Below are 14,749 nucleotides of genomic sequence, written 5' to 3' on the forward strand. Positions count from 1 at the left end.
TACTGAAAGTGAAAATGTGAATTATGATTTGCAGTAACAGGAAATGTCACAAACCTTTCACTCAGAGAGAGGATTTTATGGGAGAACAGATTTCAGAACAACCAGCTCCACGCAGCTCACTGTTCAGCAGCATCCATTACAACCAGCACACAGAGTATCTGCTTTGTTATGTTATACAATATTTATATCTTTAATAAGGAATTATTATGAAACGTGTTGGAAAAACTTAGAGAGATTAATTAAAAAACTTTAAACAAATTTTATTTTTGATTAAAAAATATGACTTTGAAACTTTATGTATTTAATATATTGTGTCAAAAAGGAATTTACAATACATATTTAAATAAGGTCCTGTTTGGTTGCTTCTGCCTTATGAACATATTCTAAATAATTTCAGTTAAGAAAGTCTGAAAATGATGAAAATAATAATCTTCAGGAAACATTTATCTGCTGGGCTGAAATATCTTCTAATAATTGGACACTAGGTGGTGCTGTTGTACCAACTAAGCAACATCTCAGCAGGTGAAAGTTTGACTCACAGCCCTGGTTCAACGGTTCATCTTTAGTAAAACCTTTTTTCTCAGCCATTTTGAAATCCAAAAAGTTCATGTGCACACTGAGCCACATTGTGGTTCAGATGAGGAAGGATAACACTGGGAGAAATCCTGTTTTGGTTATAATTTTTATTGCTTAAGCAAAGTACAAACTGTGATGGAAGCGTTTCAAAAACTCAAGAAAACACCAGATTCTGTTTTTATCCTGTGGTTGGTGATCATAGCAGTGAATTCAGTAAGTTATTAAGACACAACCATGCAAAAAGGAATAGATCTAATAAGTAGCACAAAACTCTTCAGCATCTTTATTATAATGTTTATTTATATAACTTGACTTTACAGCCTACGTCTCTCGCCAAGTTTATTTATAACTATTATTTTCCCCTTTCACCTTTTCAGCTTTCACGTTATAACAGCCTTTGTCTGCTTCAGCAGTTTACTCTAAACACAAACAAAAAGCAAAACCCTGCAGCCAACAATAACAAGAATCATAGCCAGTGAAAAGAAGAACAAGGAGTTGTTGATATAACTGAAAACTTTGAATTTAACATCTTGAAGTGAGTCTGGGGTTATAAGAAGACACCTATGTCACATGGAAGAGCTCAGTTATCACATTATTATGGAAACTAACAACCAAGATTTTATTTAGAAACTGTCTCTTAAAATACTTTTCACTCTTATGAGGCCAAATAAGAGTATTAAAATCTAATTTCACTCAGTTTGCCTTAATTAATGAAGAACTGGGAACATTCTGACTCCTTATGATTTATTAAAATAAGTATAACAACGAATCAAAGATTAAAGAAAACATTTTATATCACACTTCCCAGCCAAGATCAGAGCCATTCTTATTTCTAGCCACTAGGGGGCGACTTGCACTCCACCACTGCTGAGCAGCTCCACTATTATCCCTGCTGGCAGTCCTTGCCTTACCATCTCGTCTTTGATCTGGACAGAAAAAACGCATGAAATCAGAGCTACATTATAAAAATAATAAGTAACACAAAACAAAACTAAACAGAAGTTTAATGCAAAAATTTAGCTTTGGATCTAAAGAGGGTCTTCACTTAGTCATTTTTTTTTATGTTGAAATAATATTTTCAAGAAGAAAAACAGTGCAGAAGATGAAAGTAAAACTCATCATGAACCTGTTAAACTAGGATGAAGCTGATTGTTTTCGATAACATTGACGTGAAAGAGTTACTGACCAGTTTGATGATGGTGGCAGATTCATTCTTCAGTGACAGTGAAGTGGAAAGCTTTGCATTCAGAGCCAAAACATAATCTAGAAGCACAGAGAGTCAACATTATGATTTAAAGAAAAAGGATAATTAACCAACGAGGATCACTTGGCTGTGTTTATGTAAACTTTGTAGTCAGATTGGATTGTCAGCGGATGTCTTCCTGCGATTAGAAAACCATCAGGAACGCAGCGAGTGGATTCTGGACGGTAAGACAACAACAAAACATTTGTCTCTTCCAGCAGTCGTTGTACAGCAGTAAACAAGCTGACCAAACTCTCTGGAACGCTCCTTGGGTTGCTAGGTAACAGGTTAGGGTTGCTAAGTTACGGGCAAACGTTTATCAAACTGTTCATTTTCTGCACACAAGAAAACATGAACGTATTGCCAAATGACAGCTGGTTGTTTTTATTTTTAAGCCGTTGGGCTGTTTGTAGAAGCATTTGAGACCCATTTGGAAGTACAAAAACTTTCAAAGCATGGATTTTGCTTTGGAGATCCTCTTTAAGTGCCAAGTGTCTCGGTCCAGAACAAGGTGGAGTCTGGAAGAGAGGTGAAGAAACGAATGCAAGATGGTTGGAGAGGATAGACAGAAATGTCAGGTTTGATAAGAATGAAAGGAAAGTTGTGCTAACCAGCAGTGAGATCACATTTTATGGACGATAAACTACTGCAATATTTAGTAAGTTAATAATATTCATAAAAAAAGAAAAGAAAAATATTGTGTCTGTTCACGTTATTTGGATAGAAACTGTGAAAATAACTTTTTTGGGGTCTCAATGAAGCTGATGGCTCAATTTATTTAGAAAAAACATAAATGATAAATGGTCTGCATTTGTGACTTAAGAGGACTTCAAAGCTCTTTATGCTCAAATTAGTAATTTGTCTATTTACACACATATTCACATGCTGATGGGGGGGAGCTGCTGGATAGCAGCCACAGCTGCCCTGGAGTGAGGCTGACATTTAATCAGCACCACCAGAGCATCTGAGCACAACCAGCATTTGGGTGAAGAGTCTGGACCAAGTTCAACAATGACTTTATTTAGATATAAATATAAATATAATTTTATTTTAGTGACCAGGGGACTCAGAGGAACCACAAGATGAAGGGACCCATAAGACTTTGACACTTGGACTTATTTCATGCTTCAGGTAATAATCTCTAACATCAACGTCTCACACTTACATGATTCTGAGGCTGGTGTTAAGTTTGGGTTGGAGGATGGAGGAGGTGTAGTTGGAGGTGGAGGTGTAACTGGAGGTGTAGTTGGAGATGTAGTTGTAGTTGGAGGTGTAGTTGTAGTTGTAGTTGGAGGTGTAGTTGTAGTTGTAGCTGGAGGGGTAGTTGTAGTTGGAGGTGTAGTTGTAGTTGTAGTTGGAGGTGTAGTTGTAGTTGGAGGGGTAGTTGTAGTTGGAGGGGTAGTTGTAGTTGGAGGGGTAGTTGTAGTTGGAGGGGAAGCAGTGACTGGATCTGTGGATGGAGCAGCAACGTTATTAGTTCAGGAGAAATCAGACTGACTTCAAGTTAAAGACCAAAGTATTGATTTCCACTCACTGCTCCCAGTCGTCAGAATGATGCATCGAAGGTCAGACTGGTAAATGGAGCCGGAGGAACTGGGAGGTAATTAGAGCAACAGCTTAGATATAAAATTATTCATAAAGCGACCAATCAATTCAGTTTATCTAAGTATTCAAAAAGCAATTTCAACAAATCAACACAGAATCTGTTAGAGATTCTGAATTTTAGGAAAAAATATTATGATTATGATTATCAGTTCTTATTATTTTCCTCAGTCTTCTTTTCTTTCATTAAAATGTCCAAACTTGAATGTCTTTGACCTCAAAAATATTTGCTTTAGCACCTAAATCAGATTTGTGTCCCAATAAGAGTCGATTCAAAAGGCTAAAAACATGATTACTGTAAAAAAGCTTTTCTACCCTTTAAACATTTCACATTTTGTGAAATTACAATCTAAAACTTTAGTATGCCGTTTGTACAAGCTGCATCTAAAATGGATGATTTTAAAGTTTTCATCACTTTGGACTTTCATGCTTTAATTTTTTAAAACTGGAGCACCTTTAGATTTTAAGGTGGAATTGTAGCTATTTTCCAACCGTTCATTTGATTTCTTAAAGCTCCCAAACATTCAGACTCTGTGCACAAATGAGATTTCATAGTCAAGTGTACTGATTGTATATATTCACTGCAAAAGCACAATATCTTATCAAGTTATCGTGAAATAACACAAAACAAAGAGCTTGTTTTGAGTCATTTATTTCAAAATTTTGATGAAAAAGTATTGGCAAATTATTTCACTAATAACAAGACGTTTCCCCCAAGGTAGAAGTAAAATAATCTGCCAGTGGAACTAGAAGCTTTTCATCAATATTAAAGAATCATTCACTCAAAACAAGCTCTTATTTCTTGCTGGATTGTATTTGTAAGTACTGCAGCTGTAGAAACTGGATCAAAAATACTTGGTAGGTTTTAGTGTTTTTGCAGTGTTTCTTGTGCCAAATAGATAAAAGCAGGTTTTATGAGTTAGATTCGTTCCTTTGCACCCGTTCTTCTCCACCAGATCTTTTAGAGCCGCATTCATCCATGCAGCTCTTTCAGCTGAGTCTCAACCTTATCAGCCCAGTGTTTCAGTCAAAAACGTTTGATAAGAACCTGTTTCCTACTCACACCGATACTCTGTGTGAAGCCGAGTATCGGTGTGAAACCGAGTATTATTTAAGCAGTTTTTAAAAGCACTAATGAAATAAGACACTAACTTTGCTTGGACAACGAAGCAGAGATGATGATCCAGTCCTGCTCCACTGGCCGATGGTGTCCATGTCAGGGTGAAGTTTCCTGATCCTGATGAACTCTTGGTTAATCCGAGCGGCCCGGAGAACAGGAGCTCCATGGTCCTTTAATAAATAGGAGAGACACGGTTTGTTAGATTGATATTTCCAAAACTTCCCCACCTGATGGGTCTGACAGAATCCCAGGTACCAACAGATGCTAATTCAACGTTGAGTTATTGGTCAAAAAGGTCGATTGATTGATGATTGATGATTGATGATGGATCAACCGTCAAACAACCATCCAATTCCAGCCAATTAGTTCATGTTGAGCAGATGTGATTGAATCAATGTCTAATCAATGTTGAATCAATGTCTAATCAATGTTGAATCAATGTTGAATCGATGTATAATCAATGTCTAATCAATGTCTAATCAATGTCGAATCAATGTCTAATCAATGTTGAATCAATATCGAATCGATGTTGAATGCTGTTTCGAGAGTTTAATCATTGGGCCAGAGTTTATTTTAGTTTATATATGACTATAATAATAATAATAATAATAATAATAATAATAATAATAATAATAATAATAATAATAATAATAATAATAATAATAATAATAATAATAATAATAATAATAATAATAATAATAATAATAATAATAATGGAGGAAGTGGGTTGTGGTCTAAGAGAAATTCAAATGATTGACGTGGCTCTACATGTTGAAATGAAAACAGCATCGGTTAACTATTTTTTGTATAATTTAAATGTCCGGCTTCAACATAGATTTAATATTTCTGTCTAACTGTATTTCACTCAGATTTTGATATTTGAAATTGTTCATTGACATCATAGCAGCTCCAGAAGGTAATTTATTTAAACATTTCACTGTTTATGGCCATGTAAAAAAAGAAATGTAACTTCTCAGGAGACTCCATTTTCTGAAAACTTCATGAAGTTCCTGTATTGATCACTCACTCAGCCTGGGTTGCTTCTGCTCTGAGGAGGATTTGCACAGTCTGGTTTACGTTGGTGAAGATCTGAGCTCCGTTCTGTGGAGTTGGAGGCAGAAACCTGGGCAGAAATTCACCTTCTGTGCAGGATGGAGCTGCAGGATCCACTGGAAGAAAATAACAAAGCAACACATTAATTCAGACTGAAAAGAGCTGGTCAGTTTGTCACTAATTCAAACAAACTCCAGCTGTTTGTTGGAAGGAGAATATTTAATATAATCAGATATTTCTCTGGCTCATCAGTTGTTAAATTGGTAACATTACTTCAGTTTGAGTCTCTGTGTTAATTTGTAACCCTCAGTTGATATTTTAAAGGTTCACTGGAATATCGAACATATTCAGCTAAAAAGCAAACTTTTATAATTCATTCTAGCTCTACAGTATGTGGTTCAAAACAAGCTCAACCTCTGCAGCTTCACCTTTAAAAACAAACTGGACAGGCATGCTGCTGATGGAGTCGCTGGGAGTTTTCATCACTTGTGAACCACTGCTGTCAGTCAGAGTGATGTTCTGTCTGGGAAAATCCTCCACCACCATCTGAACTGCATACGGACCTTCATCACTGCTGTTGGTGGGACTGAATGACAGAGAACAAGACTGGAAGAGAACAGGAAGGAGGATAAAACGATCCAAATTAGAGAATGTCATTTTATTTAAAATCAGATTCAACAAAACATGACAGTTTTCCTCTGGGATCATTCAACAGGTCAGTAAATGAAAACTTTTTATTCACAGACTAAGCGAACTGCGTCTCCCAGCATTCATAGCGCTGGAAAAATCAAAGGCCGTCTTTCGAGATGCACATGAACTTTGGTCCACATTTTTCTTCTGACCTCCTGGCCAGAAAAGACGATTCTTTCAAACCTTCAAACTGTGAAATGGAGAACGTTTAAATCTTTCTGTGTGTCCAGATTTATAATTTTTACCAAATCTCTGAACGTTTGATCAGAGCGACTGAGATCAACATACAGTAAGAGATCGTTTTAAATCAGGGGTCTCAAACTCCAGGCCTTGAGGGCCGCAGTCCTGCAGTTTTTAGATGTGCCACAGGTACAAAACACTGGAATGAAAAGGCTTAATTACATCCTCCTTGTGCAGATCAGTTCTCCAGAGCCTTAATTATTCTAGTGTGCTGCAGCAGAGGCATCTAAAAGTTGCAGGACTGCGGCCCTCGAGGACTGGAGTTTGAGACCCCTGTTTTAAAGTGTCTGGGCTGAAATAAGTAGCTAAATAAGATGATTTAGTCGGAAAATATATACTTCCTTTTGTTTTTTATATCAGGAGCTAAATTGTTAAAGAGGGTATTTGCAGGATATTTCAGTTTAAACATGGACTGTTTTATTCATTTTCAGACCTAAGCAGAGTTGGTAGTAACTAGTTTCATTTACCTTGAAAAAAATTATTTTTAGCAGTATTTTTACAATGCTGTACCTCAGTAATTTTATTTTGAAGTATTTCTAAAATTTCTGGATTTTCTAATGAAAACAAACATGATTTAACTAGAAATTCACCAGACACAGACACACACACCTGCAGTTTTAGTTAGAAGTTTATCAGTTTATTTATTTAAAAAAAAAAAGCTGCTTCAGAAAAAAAATATTTTGTCTGATTTAATAATTTTATATTTATTTTATTTATATGAATCATTTCAGTCTTTAAAATACCAACATTTCCACATAACTTTATATTATATTTTAAGAAAAGTAAGAAAATCCAGACTATCTGGTGTTAGATTTAATACTTACAGGTGAGATGTTGAGGACAGACGGAGGAGTGCAGATGTCACACTCTGGAGCAGCTGCATATCTGCATCTACTGTCGTCTCCGTCTGGATCAGAGACCAGCAGGTTGATGTTTCTCTGACAGTTTGAAGGAACTCTGAGAGAAAAAGAAACATTTCAACACAGGCAGGAAGAAAAGACGGAAAATGTACTTAAATAAAAAAGTATTTGGTAAAATGTCGACTCAAGTTCCGAGTAACTGATCAAATTATCAATCAGGTAATATATTTAAAAAGCACATCATCAGATAAACCAAAATATAAAGTTAAGTGGGAATATTGGTGTTTAAAGGATGAAAATGACAATAATTTATATAAGCAACAAAAAAAATAACAAGATCAGGTAAAAGAATATTTTCCAAATCAGTTTCTTTCAATTAAAAACTGACGAAACTTTAACAAAAACTGTGATTTTCATTCAGTAGGTCGAAAATCCATAAACTTTTCTGAAGTAAGAGCAGAAATACTTCATAATAATAAAGTTATTCAAGTATAGTTTTGTGAAAATACTCCTAAAAGTAATTTTTTTTTCAAAATAGTTACTCCTGAAAATGTTATTGAGTATTTACTACCAACTCTGCACGTCTCTATCCGTCCTTTCATGCATTTTTTCACAATTTGAACCCGTCTGACTGGTTCTTCAGGGTTTATCTTCCCAAACAACTTTAATTGTTTCTAATCTGTTTTCTTTAAAACTGTCTCAGTTTAGTTTTCTCTAATGATAAAGTCTCTCCTCAGAAAACAATAAAATGTATTTCATTCTGATTTATCTGATCAACTGCTTTGAAAAGAAACACTTTGAAACAAAATCATCAACATCCAATTTTTAAAAAATAATAAATGTTTTTAACTGATCCTGTATTTTTATGACAATAATCATCTTTTCTTCATGTAACTCTAGTTTCTCCTTCAGGACTGATGCACAGAGTTTCATCTGCCAACACTGATAAAGATTATGAAGCAAATTATAAAAAAGTCGTCATTTAATATCAACATGTAAGTGTCTGTAAGAGGCTCTGTTTTTAATTTATGGAAACATTAGAAATGATAAACAGAATTACCTGACTAGAGGGAGGATGGTGGTCCGGGGCGATGAGTTGGGTTTGTTGATGTCAGAACGGTTTCTCAAGTCAAACTGCAAAAATGCTCTTGATGATACAATCCCATTCCTGTTTTCTGTCCAGGCTGAAGCGCTAACCCTACAGAGGATGAAATTAAAATGTTCTGAAATGTTACAGAAAAATAATACAGAAAGACCAAATCTATAAAGACCAACAAGACAGAAGATTCTTCCATTATTCTAAAAAAACTGAAAAACCCAAATGAGCCCGGCGGATGAATTTGTCTTGTTAGAGTTTAGGACTAGATTACAAACTGAATGAAATAAATTATATTTCCATGTAAAGTTGAACTTACAGTTGAGTTAACGTAGACAGGTACGGAGAATAGAAAGTGCCAGCATGTCCTTTCTGACACCATTCACCTCCGATTTCATCGATTGAATAAGGAGGCCCAGAACAGTATCCATAACAATTCAGAGTGTTGAACTCTTCACAGGAGTTGAAGCTCACCTTTAAGTCATATGGCACCTGTGGATTCACAGCGAAGAGCTGGTTAATAGGTCTTTGTTCCTGGAAAAACCTGAAACAATATTTATAAAGAAGCTCAACTTACGGCGTATCCTGCGTATCCACCTGGCTGGAGGTCTCCAAAAGCGTAGTTGAAGACGACACCATAAAAAGAAGCTTGAGCTCCGCTGATTAACAGCGGCAGCAGCAACACAGACGACAACATGTTGACAGAGTTAAAGTCTGCAGAGTAAAACTGAAAGTAATCAGAGACAAATGAAGTTATACTTTCACAGACAAAGTGTGGTTCACACCCTCTGTACGTCTACTGGTATGCATTAGCACAATGGACCAGGATTTCACCTGGTATGAGGAAAATGATGTCTGACAGATTACATTCAAAAGGCTAAGAGCGAATCATTATGTGGAGCAACAGGAAAAGTTGCAGTTTGCTTTGGAATGTGAATTCATTAAAAGAAAGAGAATTAAATCTGTGAACAAAATTCAAAACAAACATCTTAGATTCCTGCTGACGCAGGTAAATACGTAATACATCAGTTAAAACCAGCTCACAGAGCAGCTTCCTTTGTTACATAACACAATGTTCATGTCATTAAAAACATCAGACAACTTCAAAGTAAGTTACATTTAATTACAAACATTTATTTAAAACACTCTCTTATACTTAAAACATTGTGTCAAAAATAGGTTAACTCAAAATTAAAACATTTGTGTTGCATATTTATAAATCTAAATAATTTCAGACAGGAAAGTCGAGCAAAAGTGAATTTATTAAACTTCAGGAAACATTTTTCTTCGAGGAGAAAACACCTTCTAATCTCTAGACAGTAGGGGGCGCTGCTGTAGCAACTGTTTCAGTCGCTTTTATTCAGGATATTTTTACAAACAGGTGAGAGGCGGATCACACTGAAACCTTTAATCCTCTTCAGCCTCTATTTGCATCCAAATAAAAAGCAAAAACTTGCAGTCAATGACATCAAGAACCATCCACAGAGAAAAGAATAAGAAGAAGAAGAAAGAGAATTTGACATAATTCTAAAAAGAGCAGAAAAACTTTATTTTCTCAGGGATTTCGGGACTTAAAATGGCACAAAATATGTTTGACTACATCACCAAACTTTTATCCGAAACTGTCTCTCAGAAGACTTGATGGCACTAATTGGTATCATATAATTTTATTCTGTTTTCATTCATTGATAAATAAACCATAAATAATATGAATCTGACTTAATGGGATCAAATGAGAGATTGAACAATATTTTAATATCAAACCAAGTTTTCCAGCATGGAAATCAACCAGGATACAGAAGTCGCTGCTTTATTTCCTAATCTTTACAGATAAAAGAAACTAAAGTTAAAAAAAATCCCTGTTATACATGATAAAACTACATCTTCATTATTTATCAGTAAGTGTAAAACATTTTATGACATTAAAGTAAATAAAAACCTCCCAGCCATAAATGTTACACGTGGAAGACGGTAATAAATAAAAACCAAACACTCAGTAAATACCTGCCAGGTGACACTAAATATTGATTTTATTCACGTTTTCTTCTGTTCATTATCTTATTATTAATAACTAATAAACACGTATAGAAATTATCTGCATTTTATAAATATTTTCACACATAAATAAAAGTTCACTCTACTATTTCTGCTTATTGCAATAACGAATTAGTCCCACTTCCTATAACAACCAGAAATATTTTACTGCATGGATCAGATTCATTCTCATTGTTAGCCACTAGGGGGCAGCTGTTTCTTTAACTTGCACTGAACCGTCGCTCAGCAGGCGGATCTTGATGTCTGGAGGCAGCCCTCGTCTGATCAGTTCATCTTTAATCTGCAGAAGAAAACATGAGATGAATGTGAGAAACAGTCAGTGGTGAATTATAAAATATACTGAACAGAATCTGATTATCATTAAAAACAAAAACAGCTGAATTCAACTGCATAACTGCAGGTGATCACGTTGGGTTTTAATTTGACATTTAAGTGAAATGGGTTTGGATTAAACTCAGGTTGTGATGGTTTGTGTTAAAGTCCAGGACGTCACTGACCGCTTTCTCAATTTCATCTTTATTCTCTTTCAGTGACAGCGTAGTGGAGATCTTCATCTTCAGAACTGTAAGACGAGCTGGAAGAACAAGAGATCAACATGGTATAAAGAACTACTTCCTGTTACTTTCACTCCTGTTTTCATCTTACTTACATGTTTTAGGAGGAGGACTTGGAGTCGCTATGAAAGGTACTGGGATAACAACAACAACAGAAACATTATGAGTTCAGGAAATAAAAAATAAGATCAATGATCAAAAAGAAAGAAATGACTCACTGTTTCCAACCCTCACAACGACACATCGAAGCTCAGACTGGTAGACAGAACTGGAGGCTCTGTGGAGAAAATTTAGCACCAAAATTTTAATATTAAACTATTTCTGAAATGAGCGTTAAATAATGTTACAAATAACCATAAAGGAGACAAAAATCTACTTTTGTTAGTAATTAAATAATTTTTGTGTGTATTTTGAGTGTCTATTGTGCAAAAAACTTCAAACTCAAGTTCTATGAATCGTTTTTCCACACAGTGATTTTGTGGTCCAATTCAGTCATGTAAAGTTGCAAGTAAACAAGTCCAAATATTCAATTATTGAGTGAATTAATGTCACATCCCAGCATCAGAACCTCTTCAAATGTCTGATTATATTTCCTTTTTCTCTGTAAAGTTTGTTTTTGGAGATCTTATGTTTCACTGCTTCAGCAACTTTCACCAGAATCAAGAGGAATTTTTAGAAAGATATTTATTTTATCACTGAAGATGAAAATTGTTTTCTTTACTTTAGTACATCAGTGCATTTTAAAACACATACTTTATGGTTTTATTTAAGTAAAGGAGTTACTATTATTAGATAAGTATCTGTACGTCTTATGTGGAGAATGTGAAAACTTCTGACACGTTTTCAGATCAGATACTGACGTTGCCTGGACAGCAAAACAGACGGGATGGCTTTCTTCATCATCACTGACAGACGGCGTCCATCTCAGGGTGAAATTTCCTGATCCAGATGAATTCTTGACCATGTTGATCGGTCCGCTGAACAGGAGCCCAGTGATCCTTTAACACACAGGAAACACATCAGTCTGTTTGGTTATATGTGCAAAAGGCCCTGAAAACCACCATAAATATTATATTCAAACTTCTCTGATAGCAAAACACAAGTTTCTCTAGATCATCCATGCAGGATTTTATGTTGCTGCAAATTTGATCTTCATCACAACAGTAAAGATCAAATGTCAGTTATTCACCTTGAATTATTATTTACCTCTGATTAGAAACAATATTTATTTTCTACTCACACAGACTGAGTCGCCTCTGCTCTGATGTTGATTTCTATCATCTCATTGATGTTTATGAAGAACTGAGCTCCATGTTCAGGAGTTGGAGGCAGAAACCTGGGCAGATATTCACCTGCTGTGCAGGACGGAGCTGCAGGATCCACTGGTGCAACGCAGGAATAAAATAATACAGATTAACTAAGGAAACACATTAAAAATGGTTTATTTAGAGTCTAGACAGATAAGTGGACAGTTAGTTTAAAAGATAAAGTCAGTGAAGTTACACAATTGGTTCATCTGATCAGTTTTTATGGTAGATGATCTTCTTGCTTTAGATTTCTGAGAAATTTCTGAGAAATGTAAAAGTCTGATGTCCTCTAATAATCTTTAGTTATTAATCAACTTTAAAACAAACAAATACTTATTGGTAGCCCACCACTAGACAGATAGCCATAGGAAATCGAACAGAAAAATGTAAAATGTTTTAATCATACTTAATCTACCTATAATTTAATTTTTATTCTACAAACGAGTTGCTTATTGTTACTATTGCGGTTTCACTTTAATTTCCTATTTTAACGAGCCTTTAACGCATCTGTTGAGCAGCTCCACCTCAGCTTCAGCTACACCTTTTCCTAAAATGCTGAGCAACAAGTTTTCATTGGGAAAGTTAACATACAAAGTCCACAAAGTGAAGAGATTCTCCTGCATCTCCCTAGTTATCTTGGTATTTACAAAATGGCAGCCGCATCCGCTTCAACTCCGTTGACCTACTTTCAGACTTTGCATATTATTGGATGCATGTTGCTGGGTGTGGTGCATAGTCTTTGCATTGTCCTGCACAATGTGAGTACGGTTCATGTATAGTTGACCTGAACCTCACAAACGTTCAGGTCATTCTGTGTATCCAATGCACAGGAACAACAACGCCACTGGTTATTGGATATTAAATGTATTTACAACAGTGTTTCTCTTTGTGAGGTAAAATAAGCTGATTGAAACATGAAATCAAACCTTTGAAGACAAACTGGACAGAGATCCGGTTCATGAAGTTGCTGGTGCTCCATGAATACGTTGAACCATCGTAACGAGTCAGAGTGATTGTCTGTCTGGGAAAATCCTCAATCATCAGCTGAACTGCATATGAACCTTCAACGCTGCTGTTGGTTGGACTGAATGAAAGAGAACAAGACTGGAAGAAAACAGAGAGAAAAACATTAACTATGTTATATTTGTTGGTTTTATGTTCATACAACAATATTTATTTTTATTTAAAAGTTTCAGTTATTTTTCATCATTAGTCATTTAAATCAGTAAATTGTGTTTTTATTTGCTGCAAACATTTTCTGTTGCATTCCTGTAACCTGACACCAACATTTATTACTCACTGATGAGAGACTGAGGACAGACGGTGCTGTGCAGGTGTAGCACTCATTGTTATTGGGATCGGATCCATATCTGCATTTAACATTATCTCCATCAGGGTCAAAGGTCAACAAGTTGATATTCCTCTGACAGTTTGAGGGAACTCTGAGAGAAACAGAAAACAAACATCACAGAGTCACCTGAGAACAAACAATCTGCTCAAATTATTTTATTTACATGATGAATCTTCAGTATCTTGACTGATTTATATTTCAGTGTTTTTATTCCATTTCTCTTTTTGTCTCTTTTAAAGATAAAATCGATTCACAGCATTTGGATATTATTTGGAAACATTTTCTAATTATTACAGCTTTATGGTTAGGCTTTAAAAAGATGAAAAAAGGACAAAATACCAACAAACTTAACCTATAGTTTATGATCAACAACAGACACCAAAAGGTTCCAGGTATTTATAACATAACAATAAAACTGCCTGAATTACCTCATGACAGGGAGGATGCCAGTCTGTGGTGATGAATTCGGTCTGTTGATGTCGGATCGTTTTCTCAGCTCATATGTTATCCCAAATCGCCCAGTTGAAACACCGTTTCTGTTGTTTATCCAGGATGGAGGACTCCACCTTTAATAGACGATATTGGGAAGTTTTCTGATGTAACTCAGTTTCTAAAACACAGGAACTTTACAGAACATGAGACCAGAAAACTGACAAGAGATTTAATTCAGTAGGAATTTTAGATTTTCTTACTTCTTGGGAACAACTGAAAAATGTTAGATATTTTTGTATGATGTTGAGATTCAGGTACCTGTGCCAGTAATTGTTGAATTTCCAATCAGTGAATGTGTCATTATACTCTCTCAGACACCATTCACCGCTGCTTTCATCAATCTTTTTAGTGCAGCACCACACTGACTGAATCTCCTCACAAGAGCTGCAGCTCAACTTAACGTGACGCACAACCTGCAGATTTAAAGAGAAGACAAAATACGATTCTTTTAAAAAATGAAAGAAACTTCAAGAAGTCTTAACTTACTGTAAAATTGTCTCCTTGAAAATT

General features: G+C 35.4%; 4 protein-coding genes across 6 annotated transcripts in view; 1 reads left to right on the forward strand and 3 right to left on the reverse strand.

Moving 5' to 3' along the window:
- The window catches only part of LOC122820963 (gastrula zinc finger protein XlCGF57.1-like), a 247,297-nt gene that overhangs the window by 192,115 nt on the left and 40,433 nt on the right, over positions 1-14,749 (forward strand). The window lies entirely within an intron of this gene.
- LOC122820952 (uncharacterized threonine-rich GPI-anchored glycoprotein PJ4664.02-like) overlaps positions 1-14,749 on the reverse strand; it is a 191,856-nt gene that overhangs the window by 154,089 nt on the left and 23,018 nt on the right. The window lies entirely within an intron of this gene.
- On the reverse strand, positions 1,410-9,203 carry LOC122820992 (uncharacterized protein PB18E9.04c-like). The gene is made up of 11 exons (XM_044098772.1): positions 9,058-9,203; positions 8,800-8,972; positions 8,445-8,582; positions 7,349-7,481; positions 6,023-6,200; positions 5,569-5,710; positions 4,574-4,711; positions 3,354-3,412; positions 2,985-3,269; positions 1,763-1,839; positions 1,410-1,502 (listed from the first exon to the last, which is right to left on the reverse strand). The coding sequence occupies exons 1-11, from the start codon at positions 9,175-9,177 to the stop codon at positions 1,416-1,418; spliced, it is 1,530 nt and encodes a 509-aa protein (XP_043954707.1). The 5' UTR covers positions 9,178-9,203; the 3' UTR covers positions 1,410-1,415.
- On the reverse strand, positions 10,269-13,525 carry LOC122821065. The gene is made up of 7 exons (XM_044098925.1): positions 13,323-13,525; positions 12,330-12,471; positions 11,950-12,087; positions 11,308-11,366; positions 11,185-11,223; positions 11,033-11,109; positions 10,269-10,815 (listed from the first exon to the last, which is right to left on the reverse strand). Exons 1-7 carry the CDS (start codon positions 13,435-13,437, stop codon positions 10,717-10,719), a joined length of 669 nt encoding a protein of 222 aa, XP_043954860.1. The 5' UTR covers positions 13,438-13,525; the 3' UTR covers positions 10,269-10,716.

Source organism: Gambusia affinis, linkage group LG18 (genome assembly GCF_019740435.1).
Source record: "Gambusia affinis linkage group LG18, SWU_Gaff_1.0, whole genome shotgun sequence".
Classification (NCBI taxonomy): domain Eukaryota; kingdom Metazoa; phylum Chordata; class Actinopteri; order Cyprinodontiformes; family Poeciliidae; genus Gambusia; species Gambusia affinis.

Coding starts and splice junctions, on each gene's coding strand:
- LOC122820992 (XM_044098772.1), bottom strand. CDS start 9,177: ATGTTGTCGTCTGTGTTGCTGCTGCCGCTGTTAATCAGCGGAGCTCAA. Junction 8,973..9,057: donor GTGGATACGCAGGATACGCC/GTAAGTTGAGCT, acceptor GTGAATCCACAG/GTGCCATATGACTTAAAGGT. Junction 1,840..2,984: donor AACACCAGCCTCAGAATCAT/GTAAGTGTGAGA, acceptor CTGTGCTTCTAG/ATTATGTTTTGGCTCTGAAT.
- LOC122821065 (XM_044098925.1), bottom strand. CDS start 13,437: ATGATTGAGGATTTTCCCAGACAGACAATCACTCTGACTCGTTACGAT. Junction 12,472..13,322: donor TGTCCAGTTTGTCTTCAAAG/GTTTGATTTCAT, acceptor GCGTTGCACCAG/TGGATCCTGCAGCTCCGTCC. Junction 10,816..11,032: donor AAGATGAAATTGAGAAAGCG/GTCAGTGACGTC, acceptor TTTCTTCTGCAG/ATTAAAGATGAACTGATCAG.